Genomic DNA, 24701 nt, shown 5'->3' on the forward strand with positions numbered 1-24701 from the left:
GTTCACCCAGATGTGTCTTGGCCAAAATATATCTGTTTACTTTCAAGGAAGCCTCGTCTCAAGTTCTGTTTGGTTCTCTGAACTTGGGTAAACAAACAAACAAACAAACAAAGGCGAGCGCCTAACAGTTTCCATGAGTTGCAAGCGGCCCAGAGTGCCCCAATGGGGGGAGATGGGCGGGGATGAATTTAATAAATTAAATTGATTTTTTTAAAAAGTCAATAAAGAGGGATCAAGGGGATGATGGTGACGGATGCCTCTCGTAGGGCTCAGCGTTTCTCATTCACGCAGTGCAGCGCGGTGCAAATGGCGCCACTCCCTGCCAACATCTGTATTCCACGACGCGTCGTTTGCACCCCCTTTGTAATTTATTGCATTATAAAACCACTAAAGGACCACGCAGCGGCCCTGTTTTCTTGGGGAAAATGAAGGACAAACCCGAGACGGGCAAATCTGAAAGAGGATCGTTAGGATAAAAAAAGTTAATTGTTTCTGTTTATCGCTCCGCTTTGCAAAGGCAGCTCGGCCAGGGAAATCCATCCTTCCATCCCCTCCGTCCGGCTGGGCCATTCTGGGAGCTAAAGGGGGGAAAAGGGGAGACGGGAAGGTTCCACCGAGATTTGAACTCGGATCGCTGGATTCAGAGTCCAGAGTGCTAACCATTACACCATGGAACCGCCGCGCCGCCGGAGCCTTCAGGCGCCTCCTCAAGAGCCGCGCGCCCAGAGCCCTTCCCGGCGACCCCGCGCCGCCGCGCACGCGCGCCACCGAGCGTCCCCAGAGGGCAGCCGGCGCGGGGCGTTCTTCGCCCTCAGCGCGTGCCAAGGATGGGATGGGGGGGCCTCTGTACCGCGCCGAAGCCTCATTGCCTCTTGAGAGAAAAAGGAATTCTGCGCATGCTCCGAGGCACCGGGGGGGGAACTGCGATCAGACTCTGACTTCAGCGAAAGGAAAATGCAAGCCGGGACAGAGAAGGCACACTGTGCATGCTCAGAGGGCATATCCCTTCACTACCCTCGCTCTTCTTTGGCGGTTCCCCGATTTCCTATTTCTGCCTGCAATGGGCCGGGCGGCCAACAGGGGGCAGCAAAGTTCTGCATCTCGTGCCCGCCCCCCAGTGGCCGCCTGGCTCATTGCAGCCCCGACGCAGGAAGCTCATCGCTCCCCCCCGCCTTGGAGATCAAAATCAGAGAGTCGGCCTTGCACCCACTTCCGGCTTCGGCCCACAGGGATACTTCCGGCAGCCTAAACTGTGGCCCCGCTCTTCGCTTGGGCCGGAAACTCGCGAAGGAGACGCGCTATCTCTGCACCTCTGTGGCGCCCTCTTTCCGCCTTCGGAACCGGAAGCGCCCCACCCGGGGATAACTCCGGAAGCGTTCGGGGCAGCCGGCGCAGCTGACCCCCGGAAGTTGTCCGGGGTGGGCGGAGAGCAGCGAGCGAGGCCGGTCAGGGGGCGGAACTGGAGCGTCACTGGTCCGAAGGCGGAGGGAGCGGCCGCTGCAGGGAGCGGCCCCTTGGCTCTGGCTGCGCTTCCTTGTCCGCTGAGAGGCCGCCATCGCCGCCATGGGGGGCTCCCGCGACGACGAGTACGACTATCTCTTCAAAGGTAGGCCGCCCGAGGCCCGTCTCGCCCCCCGCGGAGGGCCGCCCCCCCCGCCCCGGGGAAAAGCCGCCCGACCCCTCCTCGCCATGCCGCCCCCCGAGCTGCCCAGAGCCGGGGGAGAGGCTTCTCGCGGGGTGGTCGCTCCGTCTCTGACCTGCGTGGGTCGCGGGCGGCAGAACGAGGGTCTCGGGGAACCCCCTTGGCCCCCCCGGAAGGGGTCCTTCCGCTCAGGGCGCGCTACTGGGAGGCTCCGGGGGGCTGCAGCAGCGGAGCGGACGAGGCGTCCGAACCTGCCCCGCGTGACCTTGGCCCAGTCCTGACCTTCCCGCCCGTCCTGCCTCACGGGGCTGTTGTGCAGAGGGGGAGTCCGGGCTGCGGCCTCGGGCTTCCCGGGGAGAGTGTGGCCGGGGAGAAAGGAGAGTGCGGGTAGGCTTAAAAAGGTGAAGCCTCGGCTTCTCCGTTAGAAGTAATCCGAAGGGGGTGTTCTCCTTTAGGAACCCTTTGAAGGGTCTGCTGGATTGCCTCAGGGAACATCCAGGCCAGCCCCCCTCCGCTTTTTTTTTGGGCAAGGATCTCAGCATCCAATGAATCTTGGCAGCTTGGTCTGTCGAGGCAAAATCTGTTTCATTTACTTATTCATTCGCTCATTTGATTTATGTAGCTTTTAAGGGGACAGCAAAAATGCAGTTGGGGAGGGGGCTGCAGAGGCCGTGGGCTCTCCATCTCTGGGGGTTTGGGGAGGAGGCTGGGCAAGGACATGGTGGGGGTTGGATGGGATGGGCTTCTTGGTCTCTCCCCCATTTTAGGGTTCTTTGAGATCCATCCTCATCCGATTGCCAATAGAGCAGATGGGTCCACGTCCTCCTACACCTCTTGCCCCCTGGTTAGTCAGTGCGTAACGTCTTTCTCATTTCTGACCTTTTAAAAAACTTTGGCTTGTAGAAAACTGAGACTGAGAGACTTTGGAGAGAACCTTGAACTCAAGACCAGCTTTTCTCTTCTAGGATGCAAAGGACAACCTTATCTTAATGAAATAGCAAAGGCCTCTGAGAAGGGTTGAATTCGGAGGTGTTTAACATCCAGTACGGGGTGTAAAATGGTTCAGAACAAAAGCATTTCTTTAGCACCCTGGACCCGTTTATTTCCACCAATATGCGGTCAGTCTGTTATTCAGAGACATTATGTTTTGAATGTGGAGGCTTCACTTAATTGTAGCCAAGCTTACCTTAACAACAACAAGAAGGCTTTTGATTCAGCTGGAGAAGAATGAAGATTACAGTACACCAGCTTAATTAATAGATTCAACTGCCCCCCCCCCATTTCCCCATTCTCACTTCATCCCCCACCCTCCAAGAGTAGGCTGTGTATTCTGAATATGCCAGCTTATTGCCTTTTCTCCAGAACTCTCTTTCCTAAGTTGAATGTTTATTAGTTGAATGTTTAAATATGGGCCAGGTGTTAGGTGGCTCAGGGAGAGGCAGGATGACACAAACCTTTGGGAGAAAAGGAGGTTATCAAGTGTAACAGTAACTTCCTGTTATTATAGAATCTTTTAGAATTTTTGCTTTATCTATATTGTTTTTCACTGCTCACACCCCTCTCCAAATACTGTTTTGTTATTATTGCCCCAGTACTTACTTTGTTCCTTAGGATTTTGTTGGTACAGCAAAGACCAAATTCTTGGTACACTTTCTCTTGACTGCCAGCTCTTCCAAGCACTCCTTGGATATTACGATCTAGACTGGTATTTTGTATAGTTTTTACCCAACTGATTGTTGCAATCATTTGGAAGAGAGTTTTGCAGGGGTGAGGTTTGGCTTTTGTTCCAGATGTGCTAGTAGTTTCCTGCTTCAGGCAATTAAAAATTTTCTCCTCACCCTGTTTTTTTTCAAATACTCAAGCAGTATTCCTTTTTGAAAAGTATATTTACAATCAGAATAAGCCATTATTGCCTTGGCTTTGGGTTTGAAAAAGTATAATCTTCACTCCACTTTGGCCTTAAAGTGGTTTTCCTCTAAATGTTTTTGCTTCCCCAATTTTTTTTGCACTTTGAAATAGAGGAAGTGGTTGGCAAAGCGGTAAGGCTTTTCAATCAGAAAATTAGTGATTTATAAACTTCAGGTTTATTTTAAATATATAAACTTTTCAGATTTACTTTATATCTTTGAGAGGTGGGTGGAAAGAGGAGATTAGCTTTTGAATATGAGATTTTTTTTTAATGCATTGTAAACTTGACTTTTTAAAATTAATGTGCATTTTATCCTATATTTTTTAAGGATAAGCTGGGTTATCCTTAAAAAATGCAAATTCTCCCCAAGCAGCAATATACCAGCAGACTACCTTCCTTGGCCTCTTCCATTCTTCCTTGTTTTGGGGTAGCCGTTTTATGATTAGCTTAGCTTCCCCTGTGGTAGTCATAGCCCCCAGAAGATATGCTCAGCATTGCAGATGCTCCCACTGACCCCCCAGTTCAGGATCCTTGGAATGCTAAACCCCTATTTTTTGTGGCTAACAGAGGAAAGTGCGGTGGATCAACTGGTTCTGATTCTGCAACTGACCTCATTTCCCTTTCTAAGTCCATTTGAGTGACTGTCCTCCTTTGGGATTTGTACACATTCTTCCCAGGTTGCTTATTCAGCTTTCTGATAGTGAACAGGATATGCTGGGAAATACCATACGTGACTGCTTAGATAACGGGTGTTACATTATGAAAAGGAAGTGTTGCATAGAGCTATACAGCCAGCTTTTAGAAATAAAGGTTATAAAAGTGGAAACACACACTTCCCAGTTGAAGAGCCTATGCAATAAACTAACGTTTCTGCTGAAGTCCAGGTTGGATATAGAACATCTGCCCAATAATGCTGATTGCAGTCAACATCTTCCACGACTAGGCTTGTCATACCATTCTCATACTGACTCACATATTGGAAATGCCTCTTAAGTGCTTTCCTATATTATTTCTTGTTTGACCTGTGCTGGAAACACTCTGTAGTTTAGATCATTTTGGCCTGCATGACATGAATATACCTTCAAACAATTCCATTGTAATATTGGTATTTGTTATTCATTCATTCATTCATTCCATTTATATACCGCCATATCTGCCAGGACTCATGGCAGTTTACAAATATCATAAATTTTAAAAATCATCAACATTTAAAACATCCATATTTAACATAACAGTGTTAACCGGTGCAAGAATTACAATCGTAAAATAGCATAGAAATGGCCAAATGGTAATAATATTAATCAAATAATAAACAATGAAATAATGACAGTTTATATGGTAACTTCTAGGGATGAAAGCATTGCTCATGCCCCATGTAGTGTAGCATTCTGGGAAAATGGGTTGATTTCCATAGTGCAAATTGGTAAGAGAAACAGTGTCATTCAGATGTCATAATACGGCAGAATTTTGCCTCATCCAGGTGGAGCAAATGTGCTGGAGCTTGTCAGGTTGCTCATATTGGGTTTTCCTGCCAATAAAAAAACCAGGAATTCCCCATCTTTGGTTTACTTAATATTTATGTAGAGCATCTCTTCTCTTTAAACAAAAAGGCTGAAGTGGCTTATATTCAGTATAACCAATAACATTTCTTCTTACGGACTTATAGTCTCAACACATGATTTGGAGGGGAAAAGGTAGAACTGGGACGAGGAAAAATCTAAGTATCAGTTCTTAAAGCTGACTACTAGTATATCCATAATGGCTACCTGCATATAGCTCAAAGAAAGGAAGTGTCTGAAAGAGCTGATCTTTCAGAAGAGCTGAAGATTCTTTTCCTTCTTTTCTCCCACTGTGACTCAAGGCCATGACATGTCCTGTTGGATAGGACACAACTGAAGCATTGCCTCTGGATCAGAATGTATGGTTTGTTGGTCTTTTAATAGGCCAGGACCTTAATCCAGCCAGATAGAGGCCTACTAGAGCAGAACTGTGGCTGGAGATCTCCACATTTGCTTAGCTTTGCTTGTGGGCAGGTGGAGTCAAGCATGAGAGAATTCTGGTTTCTCTTGTTATCCAAGCTGTATTGAAGGCTTGCCTGGGACTAAATAGGAGAATTTATATAGCAGAGCTATAAAATAGCCTTTGAATGAAACATTAGTTTGTTCTTTTAGTTAACATGCTGCACTCATATTCTGGGCAAATACTCCTAGTTTTAGCTCTCAATAACGTTTTCAAACATATTTTTTAAGGATAAGTTGGGTTATCTTTAAAAAATGCAAATTCCCCACAAGCAGCCATATAGCAGCAGACATACCTCCCTCGGCCCCTTCCATCCTTTCTTGTTTTGGGGTAGCCATTTCATGAATAGCTTCCCCTGTGATAGCTCCCCCAGAAGATATGCTCTGCATTGCAGATGCTCCCACATCCCCAAAGTTCAGGACCCTTTAATTACCTATTTAATTACATGCCCACATACAGGTCTGAAACAGCATTTGAATCTGTTTTCCAGCCTGCAGATGTCTGGTTGTGTGGTGGATACATTTTTAAAAGCTATAGGTACATTACATCATAGTGATTTTCTTGTAAGGGATTTCTGGCAAAGGAACTGGATTTTTGTCCAGAATCTTGGACTTAAATCAAGGTGACATTAGTCCATCAGTTACCTACATCCACTTCAGCAGAAAACAGCCTTGTCACCAGTTCTGTCAGATAACATCAGGGAGATAATATTGAAATAGAGGCAAGCCAGTTGAAACTTAATTCTGACTTATTTTTAATTAAGAGTAGATTACACGGTATGATTTGGGAGTTCCCTTTGATCGGGCTATTAGTGGCCAGAAGTGCTGCCTGTCAACTTTAGTTGGATTGCCAGTTGAGTCCCTCTGTGTAAATTTTGCTTCACTTATATTTGCACTGGTAACGGATCCAAACCACATTGTTTTGCAAATCATGCTTTCCTTAAAGGCAGCTTGGAAACTTGAATTTGTTTTAAAAGTGGTCATCAAGAGCTTGATAGGAACAAGGCAGTTGGGTCATGCAGTGTCTCTCTCTTATGCTCTTTACACTGACAGTTTTAATTCTAATGTGTTGGTTTAATGTTTTCAAAACCTTCACTAGATTGCAGTTGGTTATTAAGAGTTCTGCTGAATCAGATCCATTTAGTGAGTAACAGGCAGGCCTTTTTCTGTGGTAGCGCCCATGCAATAAGTAGGTTGTTTTTATCTAGGATATACAGCACCTTATATAAGATCAAAGTTTAGCACCCAGAGATTAAAAATGTGTTAATGTCTAAGCAGCAGGGAATTAACAGTTTAACAATAGAAGAACTACTGAAAACGTGCAACATCTGATTGTGTAGAGGAGTCAGGATAGAACAGTGTTTAACAGCCTTCATTGTAGTTTTTGAGGACCAAAATGATGATGAAGATTATGCGTTTGTAGACATCTGGATCCTTGGGGGTTTACAGATAAATACATAAGAAATAATACACAGGAAAAATAAAAAGTATACAAAACATACACCAAAATTATATAAAAATATCCAATAAAAACAAAAAGTATACAAAGAAAAGGTTCAAAAACTAATGAAAAGCAAAATTAACTGAACCAATCTCTAACAAAACCAGGATGGAACCAGGGCCCTCTGGGCAAGCTCTGTTTCCAGCAGCTTCCAGAAGGCGCTCAGGGTGGAAGGATAGGTGGTATCCACTGGGAGTCAGTTCAATGAACCATTAGTGCCACCAAAAAGCAGTGCCGTCAAGCCTCAACCTCTCTCACCTCCCTAAAGTGGGATCTACTAATCGTTTTTCCTATATAGATCAAACTGCCCAGACTGATTCCAGTGGGAGAAGGTGGTCTTCCAGATAACAAGGTGCCAAGGCAGCACTTTAATTTGCACCCAGAAACCTGTTGGTAACCAGCGCAGGACCCACAGCACACTGGTATAATTTGCTCCCATCGGCAAACGCTGATAAACACACAAGTCACCACACTTTGAATCAACCACAGCTTCCATGTCATCTTCAAAGGCAGTTCCATGTAGAGCACATCGCAATAGTCTATGTGGGTGGTGATGAGGGTATGAGTCACTGTAGCAAGAGCCTCCCACTTCAGGTAGTGTTGCAAACTAGTGCACCAAGGAAAGCTGGGAAAAGCTCCCCCAACTGTGGCCCCCACCTGCTAAACTAGCAGGAGCACAGGAGCTGTGAGTCCAGGAGAACCCCAAATTGCGAACCTGTTCCTTCAGGAGTGGTGCCACCCCGTCAAGAGACACCACTGGAGCAGACAGAGAACCCTGATAGAGAGTAATTCCATCTTAATAGGATTCAGTTTAAACCTGTCCTCTCTCAGTCAGGCCTTCTCAGCCTCCGGGCACTGGGACAGGACTTCAGTGGCATCACTAAGTCTGGCCTGGGGCAGCCACGTAGAGCTGGGATCATCAGTGTATTGATAAAACTGAACCCCAGACCTTCAGATGATCTCTCCCAGTTCATGTAAATGTTAGGTGGGGTGAACTGACCCTTGTGGCACCCCACAAGGGAGTAGCTATTGGGACCATCTGACCTTGCAGAACTACTGCAATACAGCACCCCCAAACCCCAATGTCTCCAGGTGCTCCAGAAGGATACGATATAAAGCCCACTGAGAGGTCTAAAAGGACCAGGATAAACGCATATCCTCCATCCAGTCCAGCAAGCGTCATCCACTAATGCATAATTCCATTCCATACTTAGGTGAATTATACAATCGTCTGTGACATTTATTTAGAAGGGGCATTAATAGGTTAGTCCAGTAGTCCATATAGAAGTTATAGCCGGTCAGTGCGTGCACATCTCTATTTTTTTGACTCCACATAGACAAATCCATTCTGGTCTAAGTGTATGGCTGCATTTCCCTTCCCAAAGCATCACGGGTACAACACTTACCCTTGCTAAGCACAGGAGGCTTTGTCCTGATGTACAGCAACTTAAGAAAAATAGTTTGCTGACATAGAATTCTTCCGTGTTTGTCCCTTTCACCAAAGCACATTTATTTCAGGTCGGCTTGATTACCTTTGATCTGGACATACTAGTAGGATTTTTAGGAATACATTTTAGCCATGCTGTTTTTTAAGCTGGAACTTTCCTGATTATACTGGGAATATGCCATTTCCAGATTGATTGGGCTTCATGTTGTTTCAGCAGTTGCCCCAGTCAGCATGTTGAATGGCAAAGGATTGTAAGCTGCAGTCCAAACCTTCTATGACAGTGTTTCTCAACCTTGGCAACTTGAAGATGTCTGGACTTCAACTCCCAGAATTCTCCAGCCAGCATGGCTGGCTGGGGAATTCTGGGAGTTGAAGTCCAGACATCTTCAAGTTGCCATGGTTGAGAAACACTGCTTTGAGCTGCCTGTCCCTCAAATGTGCTGTGCTGATCACTGTCGAATGTTACTAATTTTATTTGCACAGTAAGTTATTGTGTAGAGAAAATAATGCAGCAGTGGCTGAGAAGCCCATTGCTCCAGTTTTATTTTGAGACATGCCGCTTGACCTGTCTGAGGCCTCTTGTGGGAATGTGGAGCCTTGAGATAAGGCAGAGATGAACATCCAAAGTTCTACCAGTTTGGCCTCAAGCCCAAGTCGTCGTCTTTCTGGAGGGTTGGTGCATGATGCTCGTCCTGATAGAGAAGGGGTAAGATTTTCTTTGTGAGCTTGGTCTTGACTTCTCTTTTGAGAATGATTGGCGGTAACTCATCTGGTTTTACTGAACACTGATTTTTTGCAGAGAACAGTGGATGGACTGGCTATTTTTACTCTATGTCAGGAGTAACTGAATGGTCTAGTAGATTAGATGTCCTCCTAGTTTGGGAATTTGACTCCCTGGGACCTTTATTGTCCAAGTTAATTTTCGTGGCACAGTTGCCATTCTTAGGCACCCAGCTAGAATCTAGGGGGAGAGGGGCGAGTCCTGCTTCTCTCTGCAGTCCCTCAAATGCATCCAGATCTTCTCCAGAAGCAGCTTTCCTAAAAAGAAGGCCATTTGTGCAAGACTGGATTTCACTCAGAGAAGGGACTATTCTACAGAAGGGCTTTGGAGGCCCTTTAGTTTTTACCCTTTTGCTGCTTTTCTCCTTAGCTCAATTTGGCTTGCAGGCTTCTGTCATCCTTGGCCCAGGCTGATGGGAGTTGTGCTCTGACATGTTTGGGAACTACAGCGTAGACAGGAGCACTTTCCATCATTTCTGCTTCCTCTTCCGGCATTTCAGCACCTGTGGAAGTCACTCCTTCGTCTTCTGTTTGGGCTTGCTTTGGAGGCGCTGGAGCACATTCAGAGTTTGAGAAGTTGTACTCAAGGGCAGTGTGAACCTGTCATTCTCCTCATCTTTCCCAAGTGATTTTTTTCCTAATGCATTTGCTGCGGGCACTTATAAAACGGATCCTGTTTTCTGCTCCTGAAAAGTAACTTTCACCCTGCCGAGGACCGTTTCGTTTTCTATCCAGTCCTTTATCTGCCAAGCGTTTGCTGATCCAAAATGGTTTAGCTCTGTAAATGTGAGTCAGCTGATTACACTATGAGGTAATTGACTTCCTCCCTTTGCCGTGTCCTTGTGAGTTGCTGAGACCAGCTAATTGTGCCCTGCTGACTGGGAGGGTGATGGGAATTGTCGGCAAACACGTTTGTTGGGGACCACTGTGCTGGGTAGTTCCCTGACTCCCCAGATTTATTGCTTTCAACAGAAACCACGAGAACTAATTAACCTGACATTTAAGTTGTGTGCGGCTTCGACTCTGTGTCTGGGAACGTTCATAACCTTTGGTGTTTTTTCTTTTAAAAGCTGTTTTCCTGCTGGGATTGCTTATCCTTCTTATAATGATGGATAACTTTTTGTGTGTGGGCCTTGTTTTATCAGAAAGACCTTGTTGTGTTCTGATTTGTCATTTTGGGACTTGTATAACTAGGCCCTACCCCATAGGTACACAGCAGTATTCAGCTTCTAAAACCCAGCCTTTTTCCTTTGCCATGCTTCTACATTTCTGAGTTGATGCAGGTAGGAACAAACATTTGGTTTGTTCTTATACACAGTCCATTGTTTCTCACTCTTATTACATTCTTATCCTAATAACTCAAAAGTTATTTAAAATGGGCATTAATTATAACAAAACATAAAATTAGAGGGAATTGCAGGAAACTTGGTCAGGGACCTGTGATGCTGCCTAATCTCCTTTACAAGATTGTTGTGAAGAAAAGGAAGAATAGTTATGTTGTCCTGAGCTACTTGGAGAAAGGTCGATAAATATATAGGATGAATATGTCCAATATTTGCCCGTGGATAGAAAAATATATACTGGGGGCGTTGAAGTTTGCTTGGTAGAATATGAGGCATTATTAATATTAGGTAATAATATTTGAGTAATATTATTTAGGTTTGTATGTTGCCAGATCCTTCCAGACTTCTAACAGTAGCAAAATGCAATATAAATAAAAACATAAGGCAGAAATAATATAAACTCTGAAATAAACTAATAAACTAATGTCAACAGTCAATAAATAAACAACTTTACAAAATTACTATTACCAAAAAATGTAGAATTGGTAAACAATCAAACCCCAAAAGTCTTCTGGAAAAGCTTGGGTTTCAGATGACTTTCAACAGCTGTCACAGAAGAGGCCAGTCTGGTATCTGTTGGGGCCGTCCCCGAGAAAGACTGTTCTCTAGCCCTGTTCACAAAAATAGGGTACCACCAGCAGCTTCTTTTGGGAGGGTCATCTCAGAGGGGCAGACTTAGGAAGGCATTCCTGAAGGCAGCTCGGTGCCAAGCCACACAGGGTTTATAAGTCAAAGCTGGCACTTTGAACTGCACTTGGAAGCTGTTAGCCCTGCAAGGTAGTCCAGGCAAGAAGCACAACCAGGAGTACTAGCTCTATTTTTATTGTAAGGTTACATTAACAGAATCTTGCAAGACTGAACGTATTTCTCCCCTCCTTTCCTTTTACTCTCTGGAAAACTAGGGAAGGTCCCTTCTGAAACATTTCCCATGCCCTCCCTCCTTCTGTGGGCTGTCTTTTACACACTGGTTGTCAGGTCTGCAGCTCTCCCTCCTGTCTCCCAAAGTCATTCCCACATGCCATTCCAGAAACCTTTTGGTAGCAAGTGTAGGACCCACAAGATCTGATCAAGGTAGCACCAGTCACCAAACAATTTGCTACCATATCGGCCAACTGCAATTTCCAGATGGTCTTCAAAGGAAGTCCCATGTAGAGACATTGCAGAAGTCCAAGCAGGTGATGATTGAAGGCATAAGCTACTGACTCTGAATACTCATTCATACCAGAATACTCATACTCATTCATACCAGAAGGGTATCACTGGCACAACAAACTGTAGCTGAGCCAAACCCCTCCTGCCAAAGCTTCCACCTGCCCATCAGCAGTTACCATGAGCCTAAGTGGGCCCCCAAGTTATGCCCTGCTCTTTCAGGACCAGCGACACCCCTTTGGAGATAACATGGGAGCCTACACAGCTTCATCTTGCTTGAGTTCAACCTCAACTTCTTTTATCTCATCAACAGCCTCTGGTACAGAGATCAGACTATACAGCATCTCCAGCTGGGCTGGTGGTAGCATCACCATATTGACGGCACTGCATCCTGAACTGCTGGATGACGTCTCCCAATAGCTTTATGTAGATGTTAAACAGCAGGGATGTTCCATAAGAGAGGGGTCACGAGGTGATCTCCCCCTCCCTTTTTCTGCCCCCAAATCACTTTAGCACCAGTCAGGTGCTAGGTTGGGTGCCTTGCTTGTGATCAAGGGAGCCTTCACAACCTGTTCCTACCAGATTTTGGAGACAAATCCTCCCTCCCTACCTCCAAACTCAGAAACTGGCCAGATTCACCATCTATCACATAGGGTTAACATGAAGATAATGTCTGAATTTCATCCTGGCACCAGATTTTATCATGGTCAGAGATGTGGTGCGGGTGTCAAATGGCCATTGCCAGATCAGAGAGAGCTTGTATTTAACACCAGCCCAGATGAGGAAGCATCTCTTGGGCTGAAACTCTACCTGGGTGAAATGCAGTAGAGAAGCACAGCCTCCCCCTTTTGCATTCCTGAGACCCCCAGGTCCCTGTGGCTTGTCTTTGACTTGGCCATGTGGCCAGCAAGATGCGGTGGTTTCCCTAAACCAAAGAGCTTGTCCTGTGACTGGAGATGGGGCTGTTCCCAGCACTGAATGCGACACCCCTTGGCAGAAGGGGTGGGGAGGCAGAAAACCACGCTCCTCCGCTGGAGTCCCCCTCTAGGGCTTTAACTTGCATAGCCAGGGCGGAGGTGCAGAATGGCATTTTAATCCGGAGTGGGGAGAGTCAGGCTACATGATGAATAAAAGGAAGTTACGTTCGCTGTTTGTCGTAATTTGGCATTTGGGGAGAGAGCAGCAGAAGGGAAAATATGAGAAGCTAAGATGCCTTCGCAGGCTTCTTTCTGGATCACCTCCCTCCCCAATTCTGAAGTGACATGGATGGAGACTCTTCCATTTGACCTATTAAGGGAGGGCCTCCCTTTTTGGATATATGTACAGCTATATATGCCTGGGATTTGGACACCCAAATGAGCTTTCACGCTGGAACCAGAGAAGTATACGCAGGCACCTTAAGAGAGAGGAATCTGTGTCATAAGTGGATTTAAAAATGCTTCCTCCTTTAGTCGATTGTGTTTCAAAACTTGTGGTAAGGCAGAAAAAACGTATATCTCATCAGTTCTTGTTCTAGAGGTAAGGACATGTTTTCCTTCAGTCCTGCAGACTGAGTGTGGCTGTCAGTTGAAGCCAAGTTTTCTTTCTGGCAGAAGTCGAGGCCCAAGATCCCATTGTCTTTTCAGAAAATGGTCTACATAATGCAGCAGGCCCAAGATGGAAAAGGGTTCCCTTCTTAGCATGGCAGGACGTAGGTCTGCCAATTCTAAGATACCGTCTGTAAGATGTATGTTTGTTTTTTAAACAATTGGCTTCCATTACGACCAGTCAAAATGCTTAAATTAATCAGAGTAACTGAGAAATAAACATGAAATCTGAATAAGTATTGTATCTGTAATTGTAGGTATTTACTATAATTACAGTAGATAATTATAGTACAGTAGATTCTATATCTACGCTATCTGCAGTACAGTAGATACTATAGACAATTACTGATACTTACATATCAAGACTGGTGAATTGAAGCTGCAATTAATAACAATAGAATTTATTTATTATGTGCCTTTCCTTGCAATGCAGTTTGTAAATTATTGTTTTTACATGATAAAGATTGGAATATTAAATTTTTTAAAACTGCCCTGAACACTGTTTTAGTAAGAATGGTTGGATGTAACTCTTATAAAATTGCACGGGATTGAACATACGATGCATCAGAGTCACAGAAAGAATCCAGCGCCTTGGGGTTGCCAGGACCAACAACACTGTTAAGTGTGGGCTTTTGTAAATTGCCTTCCACTTCATCCGGCCAGCAAGATTCCTTGAATGGAGATTGTGGTCGATCAGTCTGCTCCCTGCCTTTCTGAAGCTGTTCCTTTTGGCCTTTCTAGTGGTTCTTATTGGGGACTCCGGAGTTGGAAAAAGCAACCTTCTCTCTCGCTTCACGCGCAATGAATTCAACCTGGAGAGCAAAAGCACCATTGGGGTGGAGTTCGCCACACGAAGCATTCAGGTGGACGGCAAGACGATCAAAGCCCAGATCTGGGACACGGCTGGGCAGGAGCGATACCGAGCCATCACGTCGGCGTAAGTTGTCCCTTCTTTTCCTGCCCCAACTGAGCGTCTAAGTGTGTCTTATTTATTTATTATGTCTCCACACTGCTTTCCGTACAGTTCCCTCTGGATTAATTAAAACAGCAATTGTACAATAATACTTTGAATCGTAAATTTACCTTTAGCATGGCAGAAGGAGAAAATTATATGGTAGGAATAGTCACATTACCTATATTAAGGTGGTTCAATTACCTTATAATTTAAAGGTAAGTTAAATTAAACTTAGTTTTTCCTGCTGGCCCTGCTTGCTTTCTGGAGAGTAGTCTCTGGCAAGCCGCTGAACAGTGGAATGATTGGCCCTGCAAAAGTTTTGCACCCTCGGTTTAAAACTAAGTCATGCAGGGTAGGTTTCCCCTTCCATGGCCATGGAACTCTCTGCTCTAGACCTTTGCTAAATGCTTTTTAGAGGAGCTTTAAGACTCTTTTATTTGTGAACAAATTAGTGATGATGTGATACAATTAATGTTTCTATCTTTGAAGTCCTGATTCCTTGTTATTAGGCCTGTTAACAAAAACACATAATGACAAAATTAGCTTGAGGCTCTCAGTTATTAAATTCTGTACTAGTTAGTGGGTTCTCATCTGCTAAGGATCAGTTGCAACGTGCAATATAATTAAGTTTGTGCATTACACTAAGGTGCAATGTGGTTTGATTGGTACAAGCCTAGTTTATTATGATTTATCAAATCATGGCTGTATGCAATGCTGTGCAACTTCCCATTGTCTTGAAGGGGCCATCAGGTTTTGTTTCACGTGTGGAAGGTTGCACACCCTGTGTGAGTGGGGCCAAGGATTGCTTCAGGAGGAGGGACATGGGAGATTTATTTATTTGTTCAGTTTATGTCCCACCTTTATTTTGTACAACAAGGCAGTACATGAATTGTTCCCACCTTCTATTTTCCCCACACAACAACTACCCTGTGAGGTGGGTTGAGCTGAGAGAGAAGGACTGGCCCAAGTCTAAGTTTCCTGTCTAAGGGAGGAGCAGAACTCCTGGTCTCCTGGTTTGTAGTTCCTCACCATAATCACTGCACCAAGCTGGCTCTCTAAGGGATGGAGCAGGTATCTTAAGCATCTGCAAGGCTTTAGGCATAAGTTTTACCTGTTAAACTCCCCAGCCTTCCAAAATTAAAAAAAAGGGTGGGGGGACTATATGTACTCTGAGACTACTTCTCTGGCCCCCTGCTGGGGGGAATTGGTTGGCTGGGGAATTCTGGGACTTGAAGTCCACATATCTTAAAGTTGCTAAGGTTGAAAAACACTGGTGTAATGTGTGAACCCAGTCATAGGCAAAGTAGGGCCAAATGTTTGTCAAAGAATGAGCTCTTGGTCCTTCAGCTGTTGAGACTGATCATGTAGTTTATGGATTTCCACTGTGGAAGATGCATAGGCTGAAAGTATTTTCCTCCCCTCACTTTAATATTTAGCATTTGTTTTCATCCTTGTAAGCCCCCCAGATTTGTCAATGACTGGGTGGTCCTGGAAATGTAAATTATAAATAAATCTGTTGTGCCTGCTTGTGCCCCCAGCTATTACCGTGGCGCTGTGGGGGCCTTACTGGTTTATGACATCGCCAAGCATCTCACCTACGAAAATGTGGAGCGGTGGTTGAAGGAGCTGCGGGATCACGCAGACAGCAACATTGTCATTATGCTCGTGGGCAACAAGAGCGACCTGCGTCACCTGCGAGCTGTTCCAACCGACGAGGCCCGAGCGTTTGCAGGTCAGTGAGTTGGGCTCCCCTCAGACTGTGGCTGAGTCCCTGGGATGTCCTCGCCTGTAGAATTACATTGACTGAAGATTGCTTTAATTGTTACTGATGCTGCTTGTCTAGCTTCAGAGCAGGAGCTAAAAACAGATGATCTGTCAAACCTAGCAGTGATGGGAATTTTTGCATAATTAGGCTGCCCCGGCTGAGAAATCTTGCTTTGATGAAGTGCCTCAATTGACTAAGTAGAGAGGGCCAAGCAAGTATCTTGGAGGAAGAGATTGAACCGAGGAGGCTTGTGGGGAAGAGTGGCCTGGCCCCAAGCTGACAGGTGGCCCACTGAATCCAGAACTCCTTCACTAAGGAGCCCATTGATCATATCAACCCTTGGCCTTCTGGGCTCAGGACTGAAACTTTATTCATGTTATGCTTCCCGAAGTTAAGACGTGATTGAGATCTTTCACTCTGTTGTGCGTTGGCTTTTTATCTATTCCTCCTGATAACAAAGAAAGATGAAGCATTCTCTCTTTTTTGGTGCAGATTATTTATTTCCTAGATGTCTTTAAGGTGTCTGAACATCCTTATTTCTAAATCTCGGCTTGGTTACTGATTCCCCATCTCAGCTTCTCTCTGAATCCTGTTCAGCCAAAACAACATTTCCCCTCCACTATTTCCTTGTTTGTTCTTTTTAGAAATTGTCTGTAGTCCCTTCCTTTCCCAGGCTGGGAGAGGTCATAGATCAGTTGTGAAGGTGAACCTTGCAGCCATGCTGTGTGTTTATTAGTTCATGAAGTTCATAGCCAAAACCGTTTACAGGGCTCAGAAAATTGGAGACCTGATTGTAGAAGTAATCAGTGGTCTCACTCTGTATTTATCAGGTTTGTGTTTTGATTCATCCACCTCTTTCCAACTTTCTTTAGTTAATAGCATTACGCTTCGGCATATCTTTCATTCCCCTGCATCTCATTTCCCTGATAGTCTGCCCAGGATCTGCTGGAGAAATTGCTGGTGCCTGAAACTGCTGTTCTTCGCATATTTGTCAACTAGAGTTATATTTTAGCAACCTATCAATTCCATCAATAGGCGTGCACACCAGCTAGACAGTAGCTAGGCTTTTAAAAAAATTAAATAAGAATGTGCACTCTTTCCCTTCTTCCCCTGCATTGAAGGACAGGAGCAATTAAACTATGGAGCTGTCTGTCGTGACCTCATCACTGGCCGGTTAATAAATCTGAGTTTCAGACTTAGGCTGATTTCACTCTGGAATGTGACGTGGGGTCCTTTGCACTAATCATGATTAAAAAGGCTTGATTTATGCCACTTGCAGTCAAGAGAAGACTTTGGATTACAGTGGGGGGAGAAGGCGGGGAATGCTGGCAATTGGATTCTGTTTCAGAGGGACAGCATGTCCCCCTCCCCAATTCACTGAGCGTCTTGCATCAAAATGCCGTTTTCTGAGGATTGCAAAATTCCATCTTCTCTGTGCACATGATACTTTGCTAATCACTCAGGAAGGGAAAACAAGAAGTTCTATGGTGAAAAATTTTGCCCTTAAGCCAGTTTGATATTTACTCCTATTCTTTTCCATAGTTCTAAAAACATACTTGCCCTGATGAAAGGAACTTTATTTATTTATTTTTTTGGAAAGGTGGGAGCCCAGACTTATTTTAGACAACGCCTCTTTCTAAGCATAGGGCCTGCCAGAATAAAAGACGTGGGTTCTGCCTCCTGCCCTCCCCAGCCTGTTCCACAAAACCCTTGAAAAAAGAAGTGTACAAACACTTAGAGTATGGTTTCTAAGAGGGTTTACATGTTTATAAGTACTGCAATGTTTATAAATGTTTATAAGTACTACAAATCATTTGGAGTATAAAGAACGGGGGAGTTAGAAATCAAATACCTATCAACTTTTCCAAGCAGCTCCTTTATTTCTTTTTTCTTTTGTTTTTCTTTTCTTTTGTTAACATTTATAAAAAATAACAATACAGTGGAGACCTTAGTATTAAGCATTAAGCTCTAAGATAGAAACCTTTTTTAAATGATGAAATAATTGAATGCATTTTGCAATTGTCTCTCAATACCATACTTAGCTTTAATTGTACAATTCAATGTTTGTTAACATTTTAGAAATTATATTTTAACACTGATGTAAACTTTTCTCCTTATCTTTAAAGGTTTAACTTATCTAAACCATCAAAATGTTAACCATTTCTAGTTTATATTGCATAAATGCCACGATACTCCCCCCACCCCTGGAAAGCAAAGCAAAGCAGAAGAGGTGTAGGCACCTGGAAGGGAGACTGTTGTGTATCTCCTAGGCAAACAAAGCACTATAAAAATGTTGTGGCATTGGCAGGTCAGTTGGGAAAGGTGTGAAGGAAGGAAGATCTCTGGAAGGTCTGTGAAACGATAGCGGGTGGTGCAGAAACTGAAGTCAGTTTTCTAGTTCTTCAGCTGTGATGGAAAACTGGGAAAGTCCGATGGCCATTTTGCCCCCCACTTGCACTCTCCAAGGCCACGAGACCCCCAGGCCAATCCCCCTGACCTGTCATCTTTCCTGCAGAAAAGAACGGCCTGTCGTTCATTGAGACCTCTGCTTTGGACTCGACAAACGTGGAAGCAGCTTTCCAGACCATTCTGACTGGTGAGTGGGGCCTTAGAGACGGTGACCATTTGCCAGAAGAGGAGAATTCTCCTTGTCCCTAAAAGCTCTAAAGTCTCTGACTGGCCTTGGCCTTCATAAGGGGGTGGGGGTGCTTGGGTTTTCGTATCGAAGGACCTGTCCTGAATGAGGAATGCTTTGGTAGAAATTCTGCCCTGCTGCCTTTTCTCTTGAAGCTCTCCATCACTTTCCTCTTATTGTTGAGTTGCTCTCAGCCTAAAGTCCAATATCGTTCCCTCTGAGAGAAGGAATGAAATCGCGGCAAGAACAAAATGTCCAGATAATGGATAAAATGTTATGTTATAAAAAAAGAAAGTAGCACAAAAACACTAGAAGATTATGAACTGGAAGTGGGGAACCCTCGTTACCTCTCAATGCATTCTGTGTCCCACCTGGCCAAACGCTGCTGCGTCCTGGTAGTAACAGTGGGTGTGTCTGCAAGGGAACAAATGAAAAGGAATTCATCTGGGGGGCCAGGAAAGATTTTCTAAAGGGGCACAATAAGTTTATTGCATATATTCTGTTAAAATCTATGTGCAGCAAGGCAGTTTGTCCCACCCTGAAGGCTCTTAATTTTTAAAAATGGCCATCACTATGCCCTGGTTGTCCATATCAAGAGAGAGAGAAGAAAGGCCCATCAATTCTGTCAGGCACACTCCAAAAACAGACAGACAGACAGAGAGACAGACCAGCTTTCACTCCTGAAGTGTTTGTAGTTTGATGGCAATCCTGAGAATTCTGCAAGTTAAACTACGCGCCCCGGGAAAAGTGGGTAGAAAGTGAGGGCTGAAACCCTTTCAGCACGTAGCTGGGATGTGCCTGAAGGCTCCACTTCCTTTTGCTCTCAATATGTCCAATGTGGTAAAAGTGACTTCCCTTTCTTTTGAAAGATTTCAGAATTGTTGATGCATTTCATTTTATGACTGGTCTTTTGAGCAATTAATGCCACCGGTAAATGATTTGCAGAAGAGACACTAAAGAATTTGCAGATGGCTGCATTTCGAGCACATACCCCAGTCTTTCTTTTAAAAGATACTGCTTTACTATAGGAAAAAGGACAAAAAGAAGGAGAAAGACAAATAAATAGAAAAGAGGCATGCATAATAAACAAACAAAACCATAAAGAAAAATCTCAGTTTTGAACCGGTGTTAGATCTTAACCACACATTGTACCCTGAGTTTGAATATTTTGTTCTTGGTAGACTTCTCTCCTTCCTTTCTTCAGTTCCCCAGCTTTCTCTTTGTCTTGGTGTGCCCCAGGGACCAAGGCACCTTTGGATGTGTCTGTGTCCTTTATTCCACCCTCGCAAGCAGGGCGACGATTCATTCATTTATTTCTATGGCTGCTCAACTTTGAAAGCCTAACTAACCTTTGCATTTGGAATCCTAGCCTGGTTGAAGACACTCCATTCCCCAGTCCTGCAGACGGTGGAGGGGAGGGACATGCAGAATATTCCGTGTACAACCATTCCATTAGGAACAACTGCTTTGGGGGGAAGCTGTGCCTGAATTGAAACATGCAGGGATCAGAATGTGGTGATTCTGAACAGCAGTGGAAGGAAGCAGAAAAAGCTAGGGATGAGAGGTTTCCTTATGACCCTGGGTGCAGGCCTCAGGGGGACAGGTGGGTTGGCATGCCTTGGCCATGCAGGGAAGGGAGAGCGGGCAGGTTGCCCCAGTCTTGCCCTACTCATCCCATCCAATCACTCTGGGATCCCTCCAGGTGCTGGAACCTGGAAGATCCAAAATGTTCTGGATTTTGTTTCTGCTGAACTGCAGACAATCTGAAACGTTTTGGAAGAACGTCTGGAACGTGTGATTTGAAACAAAACATATTTTCTGTTTCACGTACCCCCCTAATATGGGGTTAGGGAGAGGGTCTGCTGAATTAAGGATGGTGGTTTTCCGGTGGTCTTAGTTGAGAAAGCTCCACAGAAGGCTGTATCCTGTTGAACCCTCATCTTGCCCCCCTTTGCCCCATTTAAAGTAAACAGCAAAACAGATTGATTTCAGGAATTTATGTCAAAGTTTAAAATCCAGAGGCAAGATATCCTAATTAATAATATAGGGATTATAGCAAGTCCCAAAGATAGCATTTGCAGTACGTGGCAAAATGGCCAGGAAGTGCTTTTGGATCCCTGCTTGATAAACAACGGCTTAAGAGATAAGAACATAGTTTTTTGGAGTTTGGAAGCAGTGCTTGGAGTAGCTTTAAGTTCAGGTGAAAATCAGTCATCCCAGGGCAACTCTGAATCCCCACGAACACAGAGAACTCTTGGGTTAATAGAAACCGGTGCTCAGGCAAGGCGGGGCTTATGCATTCAAAGAAGTTGAATCAGTACAGACCAGCTTCTGCAACCAGGGCCCTCAGGATATTGGGTTTACAGCTCCCAGAATTCTAGGCATACCAGTCCCAGCAGCAAATTTGAGGGCTTCAGGTTGGAATGTGACTAGCCTGAGTGTGTGCAGGATGAGGTCCCAGGGTACACAGGGCCCACAGAACTCTTGGAGATAGCCTCCAAAGTTCCTATAGAAGTTACCATCAAATTGTAATTGTTAATGTGACAGACGATTATCAAGATAATCAGGATACAGGTTTTTTAAAAAATAATTATATGCATCAAATCATTTCTGGCCTGGCCCCATCTCTGTTTTTTATGCCAATCCTCCCTGTATTTCACAGAGCAATCCCTAGAATGCTCTCCAAGCCCCTTGATTGGAGTGTGCTTCCTGTTTGGACTACCTCGCAAGGCTGACATAGGCAGCGGCTTCCAGGGAGGGAAGAGTCATTTCATGCTGGTCATTCCCCAAGTTCTTACTTTAATTAGAGATACCTGGGTTGGAAGCCTTTGGTGGGCAAAAGCTGTAAGAGTGTCCATCTCGGCCAAGGCCTTGGATGTCAGTAACAGGCGAGCTTTGCCCATTTTTTAATGGCATTTTTCTAATTCCAGATGGTGGAACCCACCATATTTAACAAGTTATTTAATAATCCATTTGAATAGATCTCTGGGCTTGAGACCGTTATCTTCTGAATTGATTAATGAATAGGCCTGTCCTTACGCAGCCTAGTGATCATCAGTGATTGTTCAGCTCAGCCCAGCAACTCATAAGGGTTGGGGGGCAGGCCATCTAAAAGCACCAGGTTGGGTCAAGCAGATTTAAACTAATGACCACTGGGGAAAGGGGTAGAAGAAGATGGATTTATTGATCTATTGATTGATTGATTTTTCCTTTGAGGTTACCAATGTGCCTTACAGGAATAGAGATATTCCCCGGGTAAGGAACGCCCAGTCTAAGGATGACCCATGGTTAAGAACGGAGCCTATTGTAGCAAAATTCAAGAAATACACAATGGTTTGAGTTAATTACACAATACTACTTTTACAGTATTCTAATAATGCTGTTCTGACTTACATACAATTCGACTTAAGGACAGATCTTGGGAACAGAACTCGTTCTTAAGCTAGGGACTACCTGTACGCTCACAAAGTAGCTAGCTGGGGGAAAAACAGATGTGCAAGAAGGATACACACCTGACTTTCACAAATTTTTAAAAATAAAGTATCAGAGGCTCCCAATGACATCAAAATCTCCAAATGAGAAAATGTATGCTTATGTAGCAAGAGAAGTGAAACCTAGAAGGGACTGCATTGATTAGATGCTCACAAGCTAACAACCCCTGCAAGTGGGGCTTTGTGGCTGGTGCATGCAAGGAGGAGGGTGAATTCCAGAATGGAGGAATCAGCACTGGGCCCTCTTCTTCATCTCTGGTCACAAGCAGTTTCTCTCCTTTCAGAGATTTATCGCATCGTGTCCCAGAAACAGATGTCAGACAGACGTGAAAACGACATGTCTCCAAGCAACAATGTGGTCCCTATCCATGTTCCTCCAACCACGGAAAATAAACCAAAGATGCAGTGTTGTCAAAATATATAACAAGTTCAACTCCTCGAAAGCTGTGTACATTTCCCCAGATCTGAATGGAAATAGATCTCGAGCTGACATTACTATCCTCTCTTCCTTTTTCTCCCCCTCCCCCTTTTGTTTCAGTTATATTTTGTCTATTTTATTCTCCGCTCCTCCTTTTGTCACTTTTTCTCCTTGTCCTTTAATTTCAGTTCTGTGTCTCATCTCTTTTTACATGGGGCTGCAGCATTATCGGAATGCTAGTCCTGCAAGGCAAACGTTAACAATCACAGTGGATCTCCTGACTGGCTGATCTCAAGAGGGAACTAGATGACTTCTTTTGAACTTTCACCATTCAGACACTCCTGTAAACACAACCGCATGATTCGATGACTCCGTTTATCCATTTGGGCACCAGTATTAGGAGCTGTCTCTTGGCCTTTTACAGTCAGTGCCCTGCAGACTACAGCTCCCATCATCACTTTCAGCCCCACCGTTGGCTAGCAGCGATAATTGGAGGTGTAGTGAAATGTGTCTGGAGAGTGCCAGGTTGAGAAAGCCACTGCATTTCATTGAATGGGCAGTTGATGGCCTGGTCTGGGCCCTTGGCAACTTTCCCAGTGTCAAATGCAGATTGTTTGTTGGACTGCCTTTGTTTCTGGCCAAGAGCTGTGATCCTCTTCAGAAGACAAAGTTGGTGGTAACTTCTGTGAACAGCTGGGCCTAATGGATTAGCTTCATGAGCAGAGCCGCCTGTCTCTCCCCGGCCAGATGGCCTGTGGTCTCGCTTTTGGAGTTGGCTTTGTTGAGGCCACATGCGTGCAGCATTTTGATGGGTTTTTATTCAGTCTGAGCAAATGGATGATCTCCCCCTTGGAAGCAAGCCGTAGATCAGTCGTTCCACTGTGCAGATTAGGTTATTGCAGTCCAACTGGTTAAGGCCCAAGGTCTGTTGCTGCTGTTGGATGCCATGTAGTCGCCTCCTGCGGCATAAGAGGAAAGTCCCGTCTCGCTCTTCTCGCTAGTCCCTGTGGCTCGTTGTTGCAGTATTTAGTGTCACATGATATGGGCCCTGGGGATCATTTTGCATGTTGCACATGTACAGGTAATGCTTGGAGCTGGGTGTTACAGGTCCTAAGAAACCCAGACTTTCTGATGAGAATTGTCAGCAAAACAGGCTCTGGCTCCACTCTAGCCTAGTGCACCAGCCGCCTAAGACTGGTTGGGCTGGTTTAGCTTCTTGGGGCACCAGTTCCTGGCCTGGAAGTGCTTGAGCCTCCTCTGTTGTGCACTAAGAAGCCCAGGGGCCCTCCGCAAGCGTTGGAGCACTTCTGGGTTTCTAGAGCAGATAACATTCCTTCATCTCGTTTCCCCATGCACTGTTACGGTTTGCAGCCAACACTGCCTGCTCGTCTACAGCACTGTTCAAAGGAGGGGTGGGATGTGCACAGCAGCACATACGGAATTGTATGGTATTTGGGAAGCCCAGCTGAAGAGGAGAAAGTCCCTGGTTTATAGAGAAAGGAAGGAAGGAAGGAAGGAAGGAAGGAAGGAAGGAAGGAAGGAAGGAAGGAAGGAAGGAAGGAAGGAAGGAAGGAAGGAAGTTCGTTTGTTTCTCGCAGATACGTTCTTCCTGCTGCCCGCAAGGGCGTGTGTTGAGGGCTGGCCCTCTCAGCTAGTCTGCCAGTCTTGCAGTGCTCATGACGTGTAAGGCACACCGAGGGCATTGCTGTAGTCCGGTCATCCTTTGGTTCTCCCTCTCCAGAGCGTTGTTACCTCTTTCTGCAAACTTTTTTTTCCTTTCTCTCTCTCTCTCTTTTGTAAATTGCTTTGTACTGTATGCACATTCTGTACCTTGAGTATTTTTTAAGATTGATTTAAAATTATTCATTTTTGGAATTCTAATAAAGAATCACAGGGGACTGTTCAGAGGTTGTGGAGTAAACTTCTTTGGAAGACTGATGGGCGTTTGGTACCTGAAGTGCCATAGTGCCCTTGAGCTGTGTGAAGGTGATTCGAATGAGTATTATCTGCAGGGCTGCTCTGGCCTGGAATAAAGTGTGCAGATCAACTTGACTTGCAAATC

General features: G+C 44.9%; 1 protein-coding gene and 1 non-coding gene across 2 annotated transcripts; one reads left to right on the forward strand and one right to left on the reverse strand.

The window, feature by feature from the left end:
• Positions 1-605: 605 nt before the first annotated feature.
• On the reverse strand, positions 606-677 carry TRNAQ-CUG (transfer RNA glutamine (anticodon CUG)). The gene has a single exon. It is a non-coding gene; the product is annotated as a tRNA-Gln (tRNA).
• A 770-nt stretch (positions 678-1447) lies between these two features.
• Positions 1448-24544, forward strand: RAB11A (RAB11A, member RAS oncogene family). Its single transcript, XM_088139205.1, has 5 exons — positions 1448-1606; positions 14117-14312; positions 15869-16062; positions 18611-18691; positions 22506-24544. Exons 1-5 carry the CDS (start codon positions 1564-1566, stop codon positions 22643-22645), a joined length of 654 nt encoding a protein of 217 aa, XP_087995331.1. The 5' UTR covers positions 1448-1563; the 3' UTR covers positions 22646-24544.
• The last annotated feature ends 157 nt before the right edge of the window (positions 24545-24701 follow it).

This window comes from Python bivittatus, unplaced genomic scaffold (assembly GCF_059951505.1).
Source record: "Python bivittatus isolate LINGU-HERP-01145 unplaced genomic scaffold, Pbiv_v1 ctg000210_np1212, whole genome shotgun sequence".
NCBI classification, from domain to species: domain Eukaryota; kingdom Metazoa; phylum Chordata; class Lepidosauria; order Squamata; family Pythonidae; genus Python; species Python bivittatus.